Raw genomic sequence first — 15,697 nt, 5'->3', positions numbered from 1 at the left:
TGGGATCTTCCAGGATCAGGGCTCGAACCCGTGTCTGTTGCACTGGAGGCAGGTTCTTAACCACTGCGCCATGAGGGAAGCCCGCCTTATCTAACTTCTTAGCAGTGTCCCACATAGCTGGACATAATGCCACCCCCTGGCTTTCTTTCCCAATTTACCAGGCTTTTGATCTGCTCCCACTGTTCCACAGAAGTTCCAATTGTTTTTTGGGGGTTGTTTTAGCCACACTGTGTGGCTCATGGGACCTTAGTTCCCCGACCAGGGATTGAACCTGGGCCCACAGCAGTGGAAGTGCCGGGTCCTAACCACTGGACCACCAGGGAATTCCCCAAGTTCTAATTGTTAAATCCAACTGTCTCTCGACATATTTACTTGGTAAGTCACTGCAATCTCAAATTCTTCATGTCCAAGACGGAGGTCTTGATTTCCCTCCCTAACCTGGTTCCCTTTTATTCCTTCTCATGCTTAGAAAACTGCCTCCCCTCCACCCGGCAGCTCACACCCTCCTTCTCCTTCACGCCCTACATCCCATCAGGGCTTCCCCTTGGCTGTATTCCCAATCTTTGCACTTCATGTCTTCACACCGCCTTCCCCCGCAGCAGGGGCCACCCTGACCATCACGAGTCACTGTCTCCTAACTGATCGCTCCGCTTCCCACCCAGAAACCAGAGTAACACCTCAAAGCCCTAAATGAGATTATGTCTCTCCTTTGCGTAAACCTCCCAATGGCCTCCCGCCTCACCTGAGAATGAAATCCCAACATCTCACCTGGACGAGGCCCTGACCGCTCTTTCTGCACCCACAGAGGTCTTCAAGTTGCTGCAACTCATCAAACCCTCCTTCTTTACGTACGAGTCTATCATGGTGTCCTGTATCCTGTTAGGTCTCTGAAGGCAGGACGCTTAAGATGTACACACAGCATCTAACACTGTCCTGGACCCGAAAAATGTCTGCTGGATGAACAAGTCGCTGCCTCAGCATCTTTACCTTAATGTTCCAGCTCTGTTAATTTTTCTGTCTATATGTATTTAGAAGCGTCATTTTATTTGGTTTCCCTGGTTAAAAAAAAAAAAAGACACATTTGAATGCATTCTCTCTTCAGGTAATTAATGCCAGACTCACTGCCTAAGTTCATGACATGGGGCATTTAGCTGCTGCTTCAACCACTTTTTTGTTACTAGGTCTTATATTGCCATTCCTCAAGCCTCTTCTTAATGTGTATACATAATAGAGCTGCAGTGCGTATGGAGGGTGAGTTTATCACTATTTCTTTTCTTAGAACACTTACTGAAACTGTTTTCTATGAGCCAAGACAACACATGAATAAAACGTTTAGTTAAATAGGAATTCTGTCTTTAAAATGTTTAAAGATGGCTAAGTCTCCTCTCAAGATCAGCCTAGTTAATACAAACATGAAATTGAATTAAATCTTTCAGTTATTTCTTCATTTAATTTCTCTATATTTAGCATCTTTTTATTTAATTCCTCTGCACAGAGATGTGTGAAACGAATCTGTACTTACTTTTATTTAAAAAACAATTCTTTTTTGAAAATTTTATTATTAAAATAATAATTTGTTCTGGTTGAAACTTATCTACAAAAAATATTAGGCTACAAATCCTTAGAGAGCAGCATTAGACTAGAGGTTCTTTTGTGGTTCTGATTCTGCTACAATTTTGGACAAGTCTTAACTTCTGTGAGCAGTTTTCTGTAAAAAAAAAGGAAGGGAAAAAGAGGAAAGGGAAGGAGGGAAAAAGGAAAAGAAAGTGGGCTGAATGATCTCTGAAGTCCCTTTCCACTCAAAATTTTTTTTGGTTCTGTTAAGAAAGAATTTGCCTTTAAACTACAGAAGCCTGCAAAGCAGAATGGTAATAATAGCTGACATTTCTTAGGGGCTTGCGTACGATGCACTACATGAAAAGCTTTACGTCTCATTTAACGGAGGCATGAGTTTATTATTCTCCCAATTTATAGGTAAGAAAACAAATTTAAGCTGAAGAACTCAGTCACACAAGCTTTGTTTGCTTTTTAACAGACATGATCCTCAATTTCCAAAAAAAAAAAAAAAAAAAAAAAAAAGCTGAGTAGATGGGAAAGATCTATGAACTCAGAAAATGCAAATCCAAATGACACTTCTTTAAACAGAACTTTTGGCAAAGTCTGCTGTTGGCGAGGCCTGTGCTACATGCCACTGCCTGCAGGACAAAGTAAACGTGTTTATCCCAACCTGTCAGAATCAAGATCTGTAATGTCTTCTCTTCCGAAGGCAGGATTTCAGAACCAGACTAAGGAATCACACGTGTATCCACTCTCTAAATTCAAGCGCAAACCTGAGGTACCTCAAAGAAAGAATAGATAAAGCCAACATAATAAAAGGATGATTCGAAAACTAATCTTTAGGCAGGCATAAATGACATCTGAATTAGGAGAATATTTCCTGCATGTTATCCTATATTTAATATTAACACCAGGATAATCAACTAGAATTAAATATACTACAGAAACAATGTACCAAATCACATTTTTAAAAGGGAGGTGCGAGTTCAACTCAATCATACCGTCAGGAAAATTAAAGTAAAAAGTTAATGAGTTTTACACCAAGAATTGTCCTTTGTATAAACTGTTTGCTAAATTTTGCTTGAGTCTTTTTATTATACATAGTCTGAACTTTTTCAATTGGTATCAAATACATTTCCTTTTTTTGACTGGTCAAGTGTCATCTTGGCGAAGCCAGCTTCGGAGCTAAGACGAAATCAACTCACAATAGATCCCTCCATTATGAGTTAACAGAAGGCCATGAGCAGTTTAAAAAACAAAAATATTTTTGAAGCACTTATACCTCAAACAGTTGGCCTCAGAAATGGCATTTGATACACTTGATCTTTGCATTTTAAACACCAATATCAAGTGACTGTAACGGAGAAACCACACAGCAAGCTAGAATTCGAAATAACCTAATGAGAAATGATATCTTTCATCACTACACGTAATCTGCCGTAACTACACAGAAAGGGGAGATTTCGCCCCACTTCTCTCTGTTATCTTTCTATGGGAGCACATGCTCTCTGATGTTGAGAAACATACCTCCAACTAGTAAAATATTCTTTGATACCACATTAGATAGATACCCTAGGAAACTGTAACGTCTGTTTTCTTAAATTGCTCCGTGATGTAAAATACCACATAAAGAGCACTTAGCAGAGCGTCTTAGCATTTAGTGAGTGCTGAGTAAATCAGGTATCGCTGACATATCATCATCAGTCACGACACTGAAGAATTACTAAAACGGTGGCCTAAAAAAGTGAATCTACTGCCCCCCAAATTCCAATAATTGTTTGAAAGGCTGAATTATGCCTGTGATAGTTTTAGGGATACACATTAAGGTACTATACTGAAATTCATGGTTGACAGTTTGAGAAGTCTGTATTATTTTAACTATACCCAAACTGAAGCTCAACTGATAGAAAAATTACATGAAAATCCTCAAAGTAGGAAAAATATTTTCTATAGTAATATAAGGTTCTATTTTTTCAATGGGAAAAGTAATGATAAAGAAAGAACCCATTTCTGTATAACAAATATAAACTTGCCCAGCTACCTGCCAGGTATAAAAAAAATAGCACAAGGAACAGAGATAAAATAAATAGACTGAACCTAAAGAACAAGGTATTTCATAGAAAGTATTTTATCATCAGAACAGGATGGTTTCCTATGTTTAAGATCTATTTATTGTGTTATTTTTACAAGTAGCAAAGGCCCTCCATTTCCCCCGTTTTATACATGAATATAAAAAGCCACTGACTTCCACGCTGCCCCCTCCCCCTCCCCCGCTGACTGGGTTAATAGGAGGTTGTGGACTATGTACGGCCTCCAGAAGCAGCAGTGGTTTCCTGTGTGACTTGGCCTTGAACTCTAGCATGCTAATCAGTCATCCTCTTGCTGATTCCTTTTCTGTCAAAGGAAACCAAGATGCATTAAAACAGCACATTCTAACTGGGATATTTGTTCAGCCAAGATCGCTTTTTCTGTCAGCAAGTATAATTTTCTAGATGTGGTTGAAAATTATCATGGAAAAAAAAACCCACGCCTTATGTAGTTCATTAAAGTAGTTTATCACTTTGGCTCCTGGGCACATTATCCTCAAGATATTTGAACATTTTCTTCTCTTTCTTCTTTATGTACAAATATTCCCACCCAGAAACACACACAAATACAAATACTCACCTTCCCCCTGGAGTACCCATAGGAGAGATCTGATCTGCTCTCAGCCCTATAACAGTATACAGTTCACCCTTGAACAACATGGGTTTGAACTTCACAGGCCACTTACATGTGGATTTGCTTCAGTAGCGAATACTACGGTACCGAGGACCCACCGCCGGCTGAATCCATGGATGCAGAACCGTGGATACGAAGCGTTCATTATAAATCATATGTGTATTTTCCCCTGGTTGTTTAAGGGTCAACTATACATACTTTCTTCAAGATTACAAGTATTATGAAAATTACTCAAACCATACACATAAAAAACATTTTCTGTCATTTTAATCAATAAATTAATCTTTCAGCTTACTTGACATATGTCATTATAAAATGACCTCAATTAGTAATTCCTGCCCATTAATTCCCAATCATCAAATAAAAGTCTACGTGGTATATAACTAAAATGAAATATTAAAGAGTCAACTTGAAAGCAGAGCTGGCCAGCCTACTAAGTACGCATAAACCTTACCAGTTTAAGAAAATCGATGAGTTTGTGAGCGTCCTCCCCGGTGGAGAGGTCCACAAAGTCCTTGGGCAGCCGGCAGCTCAGGTAGGGACTCGGCTGAACTGTGACCTCGCTGTTGGTGCAACGGAAGGCCGGAGCATCCTTTACAAAGGAAAAGAAAAAGGAAAGTCGCTGAGAAAGTCCTTTTTTAAGTCTACTCTTCAAACTGAAAAAGATACTGGTGTAGCAATTCCCACTCCATGTCCTCTTCTGTACTACGTAGGGAAGAAAATCAGATACTGAAGTAAAAGAAAGCACCAAGGTTTTAAAAATACTTCCACATGTTCACAAGAAAATACACATCTAAGGTATCTGAAGCCAGAGTCCCTGCGGGGGGCTAGGTGGTCCCTGAGTGCTGGGTGTGCAGCCACCATGGCCATGAAGGGCTGTGGGTCTCTCCAGGCCTGAGGCTGCCTCGAGTGGTCCCACACAGGCCAGCATGCTTTATAAACATTGTCGCTTTCCACAGGTGCACTGCTGGAAATACGCCTTAGAGAACAGAGTCAACAGTAAGGGCGAACGAGTGCTCCGAACCCCTAACGCTGCTGTGCTTTTCTCACGGCATTTTACAGACTTATTTGTAGATTCCTCTCAGCACCTATGTAAAACTGCAAATTCAAGGATCATATTTAACAAGTCTTCACATTCTTTACTGTACATGCTCTGAGTCTTGCATAGGATATTCACATGTTGCCTGGTGCTGAAAAGGATTTCAGAGTCAGAGGCCTTGTGTTTGGGCTTCATGGGTGGCAGAGACCTAGGTGAGGGATGGATCGTGTCTAGCATGTGGAGACAGGCCGGGAACTTGGGTGGAACAGGACCATGGAGCCCTAGAAAGCAGGGCACACCTTATGACAGACAGACCAGCCATCTGACAAGTACTCATGAAACCCGTCTGCTGGACCTTGTTCTAGGGGTGGGAGAAAAACTGGAAAACAAGATGGTAGACAGCCACCAAGCAAGCAAATAATAAATTAACAAGCTTGTTCCAGAGAGTAAAAAGTGTTATAAAAACAAAAGAGCAGGGCACTATGGTAAGAGGAGAACCATGTAGACTCCTCTTGAGGGGGGCCAGGTGGGACCTTGCTCAGGAGGCGACGTCTGGACTGAGAACTGAGAAGTAGGAGGAAAGCAGCCTCGTGAGGTCTGGGAGTGAACACGGCTTTGGAGGCAGTGGAAACGACCAGTGCAAAGACCTGAAGGCCAGGCAGGGCTTTGTGGCTTCGAGGAACAAAAGGAAGGCAGATCTCTTTGCGGTGGAGGACAGACGGGAGGTGATGCTGGGGAAAGGCAGGGGCCAGTTCCTGTTGCCCTTCTGTCATCCCCAACCTCCAATATGAGGTTGTTTACATTAAGAAGAAAGAAAGGGAGGGAGGGAGGGAAGGAAGAATGAATGAATTTGGATCATACAGTGAATCTTGTGCAAACTGTTTCTATCCAATAACTCTGTCCCTCATATTTAAAAATAACCTTGTGTGGGCTTCCCTGGTGGCGCAGTGGTTGAGAGTCCACCTCCCGATGCAGGGGACATGGGTTCGTGCCCCGGTCCGGGAGGATCCCACATGCCGCGGAGCGCCTGGGCCCGTGAGCCATGGCCACTGAACCTGCGCGTCCGGAGCCTGTGCTCCGCAACAGGAGAGGCCACAACAGTGAGAGGCTCGCGTACCGAAAAAAAAATAACCTTGTGCCAAATCTTCTTCCTTGACGCTCAGATTTAATGGCCCACAACTCTTAAGATGCCAGCAGGAATAAGATCCCTTCATTCACTAATTTGATCAACCTTAGCTGTGCCTGGCACTGTGTGCAGCCCCAAAGACACATGGAGAACAGAGACCCCATCAATGGGCTCGGAAACCTACAGCCCGAGGCAGGAGGCAGGCAAGTCCGCAGGCGAGGCCCACACAGCAGGGCAAGCGCCTTGATGTGGAAAAGAGGGACCACGGTCAGATCTGGAAAAACAAGGCCCAGGACGGCCCGGGACAGAATAAGGATGAAAAGGACTATATCAGAGACAGACAGAAGGAAAGATGTTCCCGGAGGGCAAGGCAGCAGCCGGAGAAGCAGGAAGAAAGCCGGGAGGCGAGCAGGCGTCACGGAAACCAGGGGAAAGGGTGTGATAGGAACAAGAGGTAACAGCTCAGATGCGGCCCAGCGTTAAGGAAGAGCAGGGCCGTGCACTGCTCGCTGGAATTCCTGACACGTTGGTGGAGCCCTCACCACAAGCAGTTTCTTCGGAACCGGGGGCGGGGCGGGGGGGGTGGCGAAGCGGGGGGAGCCAGGGGAGGCCCGGCGGCAAGGGGGCTGGGGAGCGGTGGCCACAGGACTAGCAAGTGGCCCGACAGCAGGAGAGGAACTCGCAGGAGCCCACTGCCAAAATAATGTGTGCACACGCATGTGTATATACACAAAAAATGCCCAGAAAACCTTAACAGAGGTGGTAAGAATGGCAATTTCTAGGTAGTAGGATTTCAAGTCTCGCCTCTTTCTAATTCTCTCTGCGTGTTTTTAAACAACCGTGTGAAAATAAAAATATTTTGTAAAAGACAGAAAACACTCACGAGAGAGTACGAAATGAAGAGCTCCGTGGACAGAACTGTAGACGCAGAGCACTCTCATTTACTTTAGAAAGCCTCGTGTGTATGTGCAGGCAGGTTACACACCAGAATATTAACAGTGGTTCTCGAGGAGGTGGGATTATGGGTGACTTTAGAATTTCCTTTAAAAATGAGCAGGCATTACGAGGCTGAGGGAAGTCTTGCTTTCTATGACAGGAGGCGTCAGAACACGGTTACTTGCTTACAGAGAAAGGAAGAGACTGGAAAAAGGAAAGAAGACAGATGGTAGCCCCAGGAACCTGGAGAGACGCAGGGGCAGAGACGAGACTCGGAAGGAAGGATGCAGGTAAGTCTGTAGGTTTGACGACAGTTTAACGGAGTGAGTTCTCACCGATGGATTCTCTTTTCCTAAGAGGGAAGACATGAAAGCAGCTGCTGAGGAGGACAGGAGTGACGGACGGAAGCTCAGAGGAGCGTGGAGTGCGTGGAACGGCCACCGTGGACAGCAGGAGGGGACGTTGGTGAGGGCGACAGAACCTGCGGTCAGAGCCCACAGGAAGCTGGGGGTGGTGACTGGGACAAGCCCCCTCCCCGCCCCGTCTGCGCATCTGGGCGACATCCCTCTAACCGTGCGTGGCAGCCCGGGGCTGGGACCAGAATAAACAGATGCGTGACCTGACCCACGGTCCGGATTCTCAGGTGGGCAGGACAGAAGAGCCAAGAGAAAGAAAAATAACCAGAAAAGAAACTATCAGATGATCATCTTCACTTTAGACAAAGTGAAGTGAAGAAATCAAAGCGCACACCCTTTCTCTAATACAACTATTTTGTGAAAGCCAGAAAACATTCACGAGAGAGTATGAAACGAAGAACTCAGCAAAGCATCTAGGAGTAAATCTGTGTCAGCGCCTGGAGAACCAGCAAGCAATTCCTCAGTGGACTGACAGGCTTCCTGGGGATCTTTCCGATCATCTTACCTGCTCCAGGGCTTCTTCACTAAAATCACCCTTTAAGTTTCTTCCAGATAACAGTTCGTCCCAAGTAAACAGCAGCGCATCTGTGACTTCACCAAATGGATTAAAATCAATCAGCCACACCTTCCCCTGCAGTACAGAAAGAAAGATCAATAAGTATAAAATAAAGTCTGTAATCTGGCTTATCAGAAAGATCATCTTATTCTACCCAAAAGGTCATCTTAAAAATCATATCACTTCTTTCAAAAGACAGTTTCCTCCAGGCCCCATCTGAGAAGGGGCCGCCTGTCTAAGTGGTGCAGGCACAGCGCCAAAGGGGAGGCTGCCCATAAAGGCGGAGGAGAGACCCTGAAAAGAAAGCCCGATGAAGACATATACGTAGACTTCCGCCTCCAATCACACGAGAATTTTATGTCAAAAACCCAAGCAGGGAAAGGAAAATCTCACAAAATGGTTCCACCGAAGTAGCATGACTGCAATGCTCTCAAGGGTGACTTCAATGATCTTTCATGAAGAGGCCAGCAGTTCTCAGCACCATCCCTGAGCCCTGAGAGGTTTCTGCAAAGGCTTGTTTTTTTTTGTTTGTTTGTTTTTTTTGCGGTACGGGGGCCTCTCACTGTTGTGGCCTCTCCCGTCACAGAGCACAGGCTCCGGACGCGCAGCCTCAGCGGCCATGGCTCACAGGCCCAGCCGCTCTGCGGCATGTGGGATCTTCCTGGACCGGGGCACGAACCCATGTCCCCTGCATCGGCAGGCGGACTCTCAACCACTGCGCCACCAGGGAAGCCCGAGGCTTGTTTTTTTTAAACACACGAAAGACATAAGAAAATGCTCAGCTGTCTTTCATTTCAGTGTAATAACTGTTTTCTCTGCATGACAGAACTTGATGGTACATAAAAGGGAGATGAAGAAATCAACCTTTAAAAGAAAAGCCATCTTCTCCTACTCTGAGAGTAGCGATGGCCAAAGTGATAGGGTCCAGCCTCAGGGAAAGGACACCTCTGACCCAAGTCAGACAGTCTGCACCTTTGCACCTTGGTATAAAGTGGCAGAGCACCGACGTAAAGGAGCTGGAGAATCTGTGAAATCCTGCCAGGAGATTAAAGTCAACACATTTGATCACGGAGACGTTATGTGACATTTTACTAGATAAATGTTTCGTTGAAACTTTTATCTTTGCTCCTTTTGATTTTTCTCACTGAGACATTTATTTAATCGTACCGTTTTGTTGTTGGTAGTTTTTTCTGTAAATATGTAGCAATCGTGTCTTGATCAGCCGCGCATGTGTGAAATTGAAAAGGAACTGGACTGCTAAGCCAGCATTACTAATATCTAGCACTGTTTCTCATCTGTGTTAAAGGAAAAGTTTAAGAAAGATGAAACATCTTCCTAGGATTGGCTGCAAACTAGAAACCTCTAATAAGAGGCAAAGAACTACTGCAGGAAGTTTCTACCATATACCATTGGCTAAGTTTCCTGGTTTCTACAATCCCCGGGAGAAACCCTGCAATTCCTTCTTGCCACTTGACTTGTATCCTCACTTCAGTTTGGTGCCCACTCGTACCTTCTCTGACTACGTGAAATAATGTCAGCCATCAATCAACTCCTTGGTATGATTTCAGCTTTGCTTTTTCAGCGATTACTCAGATGTCTCTGATATACTGTATGTTATTTCAACAAAATGAGTACTTTCTAAAATTCAAACCATTTCGACTTGAGATTTTATAACCAGTAAAACTATCTCCTTATTAAAAAGAAAGAAAAAAAAACTTTTGCACCTGTTAGCATCAGAATATTTAGCTGTATAAACTAAAAATATGCCACATTGTAAAAAACAAATAAAATCACCACTGTTAGGACTGATAGCTGGCAGAATTTGTTCTGTAGTTCAGAAGCCATCCTCTAGTTTAAAGAAAAATAAGCCAGCTGTAATCAGGCATAAAACTATCAAGATAAGGATTTCAAACCTGTAATACGTTTTTCATGTCACACCTCAGGAACAAAACATCCTGAGAAATTCTGCTTTTAGGCAACCCATCAGACAAGAGTGGTCACACCGACCTTCCTAATATCAACCAACGGACCACCCCTCCATCCACCCAATTAAATCTCTATGCACCAAACACCGTGCCAGGCATGAGGGCATAAAGATCATATGGGCATAAAGGGCATAAAGAGTCTACTCCTTGAAAGAGTTCAGTTCAGACCAGGACATGCACACATGTGCACACACCAGTATATGGACTGTTCACCACAGCACAGTGTGTAAAAGACTAGAAACAAGCTAAGCATTCATCCATAGGGAAGTGACTCATCAAACTAGACAGTACATCCACATAATGAAATACTATGCCTTGTAAGAAAATGGAAAGCTCTGCAAGATACACTGTTTTTAAAAAGTATAAAAAGCAAGGTGCAAGCGTATATCATATGCTAACTCTTGTGTAAGAAAGATGGAAAAAAATAAGTATCCTGCTTGTTTTTGCATCAAGAAATACTGGAAGGATACATAAGAAACTAATACCATAGGAGTGCAGAGGAGCAAGGTTAAGAATCAGACCTTCTATGTATATTTTCACACTAATGACATTAACAAGCTTAATCTAACAAATATCTAAAGAATACTTAGCACATTAGAAATTGTACTTTCTTTCTCAATCACTCGTAAGACAGAAATAAAAAATAAAAAATGATGAGGCTGCAGATCCATTCTCAACAATATCAAAGATACAAGATGATATTCATCCCCAAAAGCAATGAAATTAATAACAAGACAATAACCATACCAAAAAAAAATACATAGGGGGACCCGAATCATTTTTCAAGTACCTAAAGTAGTTATTCTAAATTCTAGTTGTGCATTATCATCACTTAAGAAGCTTTTTTTTCTTTAAAAATAAACTTTTATTTTAGAACAGTTTTAGATTTATAGAGTTACTGCAAATATAGTACAGAGAGTTTTAATGTACTCCGCCCAGTTTTTAAATTTAGTTCTTGTTTGTTGTTGTTGAGTTTTAAGAGTTATTTGTGTAATTTTAGATAGAAGTTCTTTATCAGAAATGTGTATTGCACATATTTTCTCCCAGCTCTTGGTTTGTCTTTTATTTTTCTTAACTGTATTCTAATTTCCTTTTCCTGTTCTAGGATCTCATCAGCGATACCACATCACATTTAATGGTCATGTCTCCTTAGGCTTCTCTTGGTTTTCACAGTCTCTCAGACTCTTGTTTTCAATGACCTTGACAGTTTTGCAGATTACTGGTCAGACATTCTGCAGAATGTCCCACAACTGGGATTTGTAATACATTTAAATTCTTTTCTCAGTTTCTGCATTCCATTCTGGGATTCCCCCAAACTCCTAAATGATTTTTTTAAATTGGTATACATTAAGATTTATTCTTTTTTTTAAACATCTTTATTGGAGTATGATTGCTTTACAATGGTGTGTTACTTTCTGCTTTATAACAAAGTGAATCAGTTATACGTATACGTATGTTCCCATATCTCTTCCCTCTTGCGTCTCCCTCCCTCCCACCCTCCCTATCCCACCACTCTAGGTAGTCACAAAGCACTGAGCTGAGCTGATCTCCCTGTGCTATGTGACTGCTTCCCACTAGCTATCTATTTTACGTTTGGTAGTGTATATATGTCCATGCCACTCTCTTGCTTTGTCACAGCTTACCATTCTCCCTCCCCATATCCTCAAGTCCATTCTCTAGTAGGTCTGTGTCTTTATTCCCGTCTTACCCCTAGGTTCTTCATGACCGTTTTTTTTTTTCTTAGATTCCATATGTATGTGTTAGCATATGGTATTAGTTTTCTCTTTCTGACTTACTTCACTCTGTATGACAGTCTCTAGGTCCATCCACCTCACTACAAATAACTCAATTTCGTTTCTTTTTATGGCTGAGTAATATTCCATTGTATATATGTGCCACATCTTCTTTATCCATTCATCCGATGATGGACCCTTAGGTTGCTTCCAAGAAGCTTCTTAAAATACATATTCCAAGGCCTCGTCCCAGACCTACTGGATGGGGCGCTGTAGCTCTGACATACCGGGCAGGTAGAAGCTCTCAACACTGAGTCCACCTGCCCAGTTGCTGTCAGAACGTGGACACATCAGAGTGTCACCAAGCCTAGATACACTTTGGTTATACTTCAGATCAGAGACAACATAAAAGAAGAGTTAGCTTTCTCACAACAGTAGCCATAAAATTATATATTCAAGACAATGTCTAAGAAACAGTGATACAAGTACCACTGAATGAAGGCAAATGAGTTTTACATCATGGCTGACATCTCTTCTCAGAAACCGTCAGGATGTTTACACTGGCGTGTTTCCCAATTTAAAAGCACGCAAACTGCTTTCAGTTCTGTCAGATCACAGTCATAATTACTGACGTCCATGTCCAACTTCACTTAAGACATTTATATAACTGTTTCACCAACTCACACATGTGCACAGACATGCCAGCCCTACTGAACCACAGCAGACCTGGACATGTGCCAGGGAAATACTGAGACACCCCAGCAAACCCCAAATTTTCAAATGCCATTAAATATAAGTGCATTAGAACAGAAATGCTTCAGACTGAATATCTGAACAATGGGAACAAATAACACAACTCACAGGGTGGTATGGACTAAGGGAGATGCTGAATTAAATGAGAATAAAGCTCTTCTGAGCCGCACATTCAGGGCAATGGGCTAGGTTCCCTCCCTCCCTCACTGATTCCATCCTGCTCGCTACCAGGCCAATCCTGGAACGCTTAAGTCTCGAAGATAAGCTCCTTGACAGTCGAGAGATCATCTGGTTGGAAGCTGCTTGTTAGAAGCCCAGCATCTAACACAGGACAGGCTCTCGATAAACAATGGTGCGTGACTGACTGGATGTGGCCGGGGTCCGGCTTTAGAACAGAGCCATGGGCGCACACCAGCTCAGGTTCCTACCCATTCTACTGTGCCAGCTCCCCGTTCTTTCTCTGAGATTTGTTTCCACTAAGCTGAAACTCTGCCAGGTGACATCTCTAGTACCACATCTCAGTTCATGCCTCCTCTTTCTAACTCTTAACAAATGTCATCACCCGTGAAGACACACACGTGGGAGGAGCTTCAAGATGGCGGAAGGGTAAGACGCGGAGATCATCTTCCTCCCCACAAATACATCAGAAATACATCTACACGTGGAACAGCTCCTACAGAACACGTAATGAATGCTGGCAGCAGACCTCAGACCTCCCAAAGGGCAAGAAACTCCCCACGTACCTGGGTAGGGCAAAAGGAAAAAAAAAACAGAGACAAAAGAATAGGGACGTGACCTGCACCAGTGGGAGGGAGCCGTGAAGGAGGAAAGTTTTCCACACACTAGGAAGCCCCTTCGCGGGTGGAGACTGCGGGTGGCGGAGGGGGGAAGCTTCGGAGCCGCAGAGGAGAGCACAGCAACAGGGGTGCGGAGGGCAAAGCGGGGAGATTCCGCACAGAGGGTCAGGGCCGACCAGCACTCACCAGCCCGAGAGGCTTGTCTGCTCCCCCGCTGGGCCGGGCGGGGGCTGGGAGCTGAGGCTCGGGCTTAGGTCGGATGGCAGGGAGAGGACTGGGGTTGGCGGCGTGAACACAGCCTGCAGGGGCTGAGTGCACCACGGCTAGCCGGGAGGAAGTCCGGGAAAAAGTCTGGAGCTGCCGAAGAGGCAAGAGACCACTGTTTCGGGGAGCTCGAGGAGAGGGGATTAAGAGCACCACTTAAAGGAGCTCCAGAGATGCGCGCGAGCCGCGGCTAACAGCACGGACCCCAGAGACGGGCATGAGACGCTAAGGCTGCTGCTGCCGCCACCAAGAAGCCTGTGCGCAAGCACAGGTCACTATCCACACCTCCCCTCCCGGGAGCCTGTGCAGCCTGCCACTGCCAGGGTCCCGGGATCCAGGAACAACTTCCCCGGGAGAACGCACGGTGCGCCTCAGGCTGGTGCAACGTCCCGGTGGCCTCTGCCGCCGCAGGCTTGCCCCACATCCGCACCCCTCCCTCGCCCCGTCCTGAGTGAGCCAGAGCCCCCGAATCAGCTGCTCCTTTAACCCCGTCCTGTCTGAGCGAAGAACAGATGCCCTCAGGCGACATACACGGAGAGGCGGGTCCAAATCCAAAGCTGAGCCCCGGGAGCTGTGAGAACAAAGAGAAAGGGAAGTCTCTCCCAGCAGCCTCAGGAGCAGCGGATTACATCTCCACAGTCAACTTGATGTACCTGCATCTGTGGAATACCTGAATAAACAACGAATCATCCCAAATTGAGGAGGTGGACTTTCGGAGCAACAATAAATATATTTTTTTTTCCCCTTTTCTCTTTTTGTGAGTGTGTATGTGTATGCTTCTGGGTGTGATTTTGTCTGTATAGCTTTGCTTTTACCATTTGTCCTAGGGTTCTGCCTGTCCTTTTTTTTTTTTTACTTTTTAAAATTTTTCTCTTAATAATTATTTTTTATTTTATTAACTTTTCTTTTATCTTCTTCTTTCTTTTTTTCTGTTTTTGCTCCCTTTTATTCTGATCTGTGTGGAGGACAGGCTCTTGGTGCTCCAGCCAGGCATCAGGGCTGTGCCACTGAGGTGGGAGAGTCAAGTTCAGGACACAGGTCCACAAGAGACCTCCCAGCTCCACATAATATTAAACAGCAAAAATCTCCCAGAGATCTCCATATGAACGCCAAGACCCAGCTCCACTCAACGACCAGGAAGCTACAGTGCTGGACATCCTATGCCAAACAACTAGCAAGACAGGAACACAACCCCATCCATTAGCACAGAGGCTGCCTAAAATCATAGTAAGGCCACAGACATCCCAAAAAACACCACCAGACGTGGACCTGCCCAACAGAAAGACAAGATCCAGCCTCACCCACGAGAACACAGGCACTAGTCCCCTCCACCAGGAAGCTTACACAACCCACTGAACCAACCTTAGCCACTGGGGACAGACACCAAAACAACGGGAACTATGAACCTGCAGCCTGTGAAAAGGAGACCCCAAACACAGTAGGTTAAGCAAAATGAGAACACAGAGAAACACACCACAGATGAAAGAGCAAGATAAAAACCCACCAGACCTAACAAATGAAGAGGAAATAGGCAGTCTTTCTGAAAAAGAATTCAGAATAATGGTAGTAAAGACGATCCAAAATCCTGGAAATAGAATGGAGAAAATACAAGAAATGTTTAACAAGGACCTAGAAGAACTAAAGAGCAAACAAACAGTGATGAACAACACAATAAATGAAATTAAAAATTCTCTAGAAGGGATCAATAGCAGGATAACTGAGGCAGAAGAACAGATAAGGGACCTGGAAGATAAAATAGTGGAAATAACTACTGCAGAGCAGAATAAAGAAAAAAGAAGGAAAAGAATTGAGGA

The 15,697-nt window shown here is 44.1% G+C and overlaps 1 protein-coding gene and 1 non-coding gene across 2 annotated transcripts in view; both read right to left on the bottom strand.

Moving 5' to 3' along the window:
* Positions 1–250: 250 nt before the first annotated feature.
* On the bottom strand, positions 251–323 carry TRNAG-UCC (transfer RNA glycine (anticodon UCC)). The gene has a single exon. It is a non-coding gene; the product is annotated as a tRNA-Gly (tRNA).
* Positions 324–2,050: 1,727 nt separating this feature from the next.
* CDC123 (cell division cycle 123) overlaps positions 2,051–15,697 on the bottom strand; it is a 56,608-nt gene continuing 42,961 nt past the window's right edge. The window contains exons 11-13 of the mRNA XM_060006047.1: positions 8,301–8,426; positions 4,733–4,870; positions 2,051–3,951 (exon numbers count right to left, since the gene is read on the bottom strand). Of these exons, the coding sequence (XP_059862030.1) occupies positions 3,925–3,951; positions 4,733–4,870; positions 8,301–8,426 (291 nt within the window). The 3' untranslated portion in view covers positions 2,051–3,924. The remainder of the gene's footprint in view (positions 3,952–4,732; positions 4,871–8,300; positions 8,427–15,697) is intronic.

This window comes from Delphinus delphis, chromosome 2, assembly GCF_949987515.2.
Source record: "Delphinus delphis chromosome 2, mDelDel1.2, whole genome shotgun sequence".
In the NCBI taxonomy this organism is placed as follows: domain Eukaryota; kingdom Metazoa; phylum Chordata; class Mammalia; order Artiodactyla; family Delphinidae; genus Delphinus; species Delphinus delphis.
The sequence above is the reverse complement of the archived record's forward strand: the minus strand, read 5'-3'. Positions and strand labels throughout refer to the sequence as shown.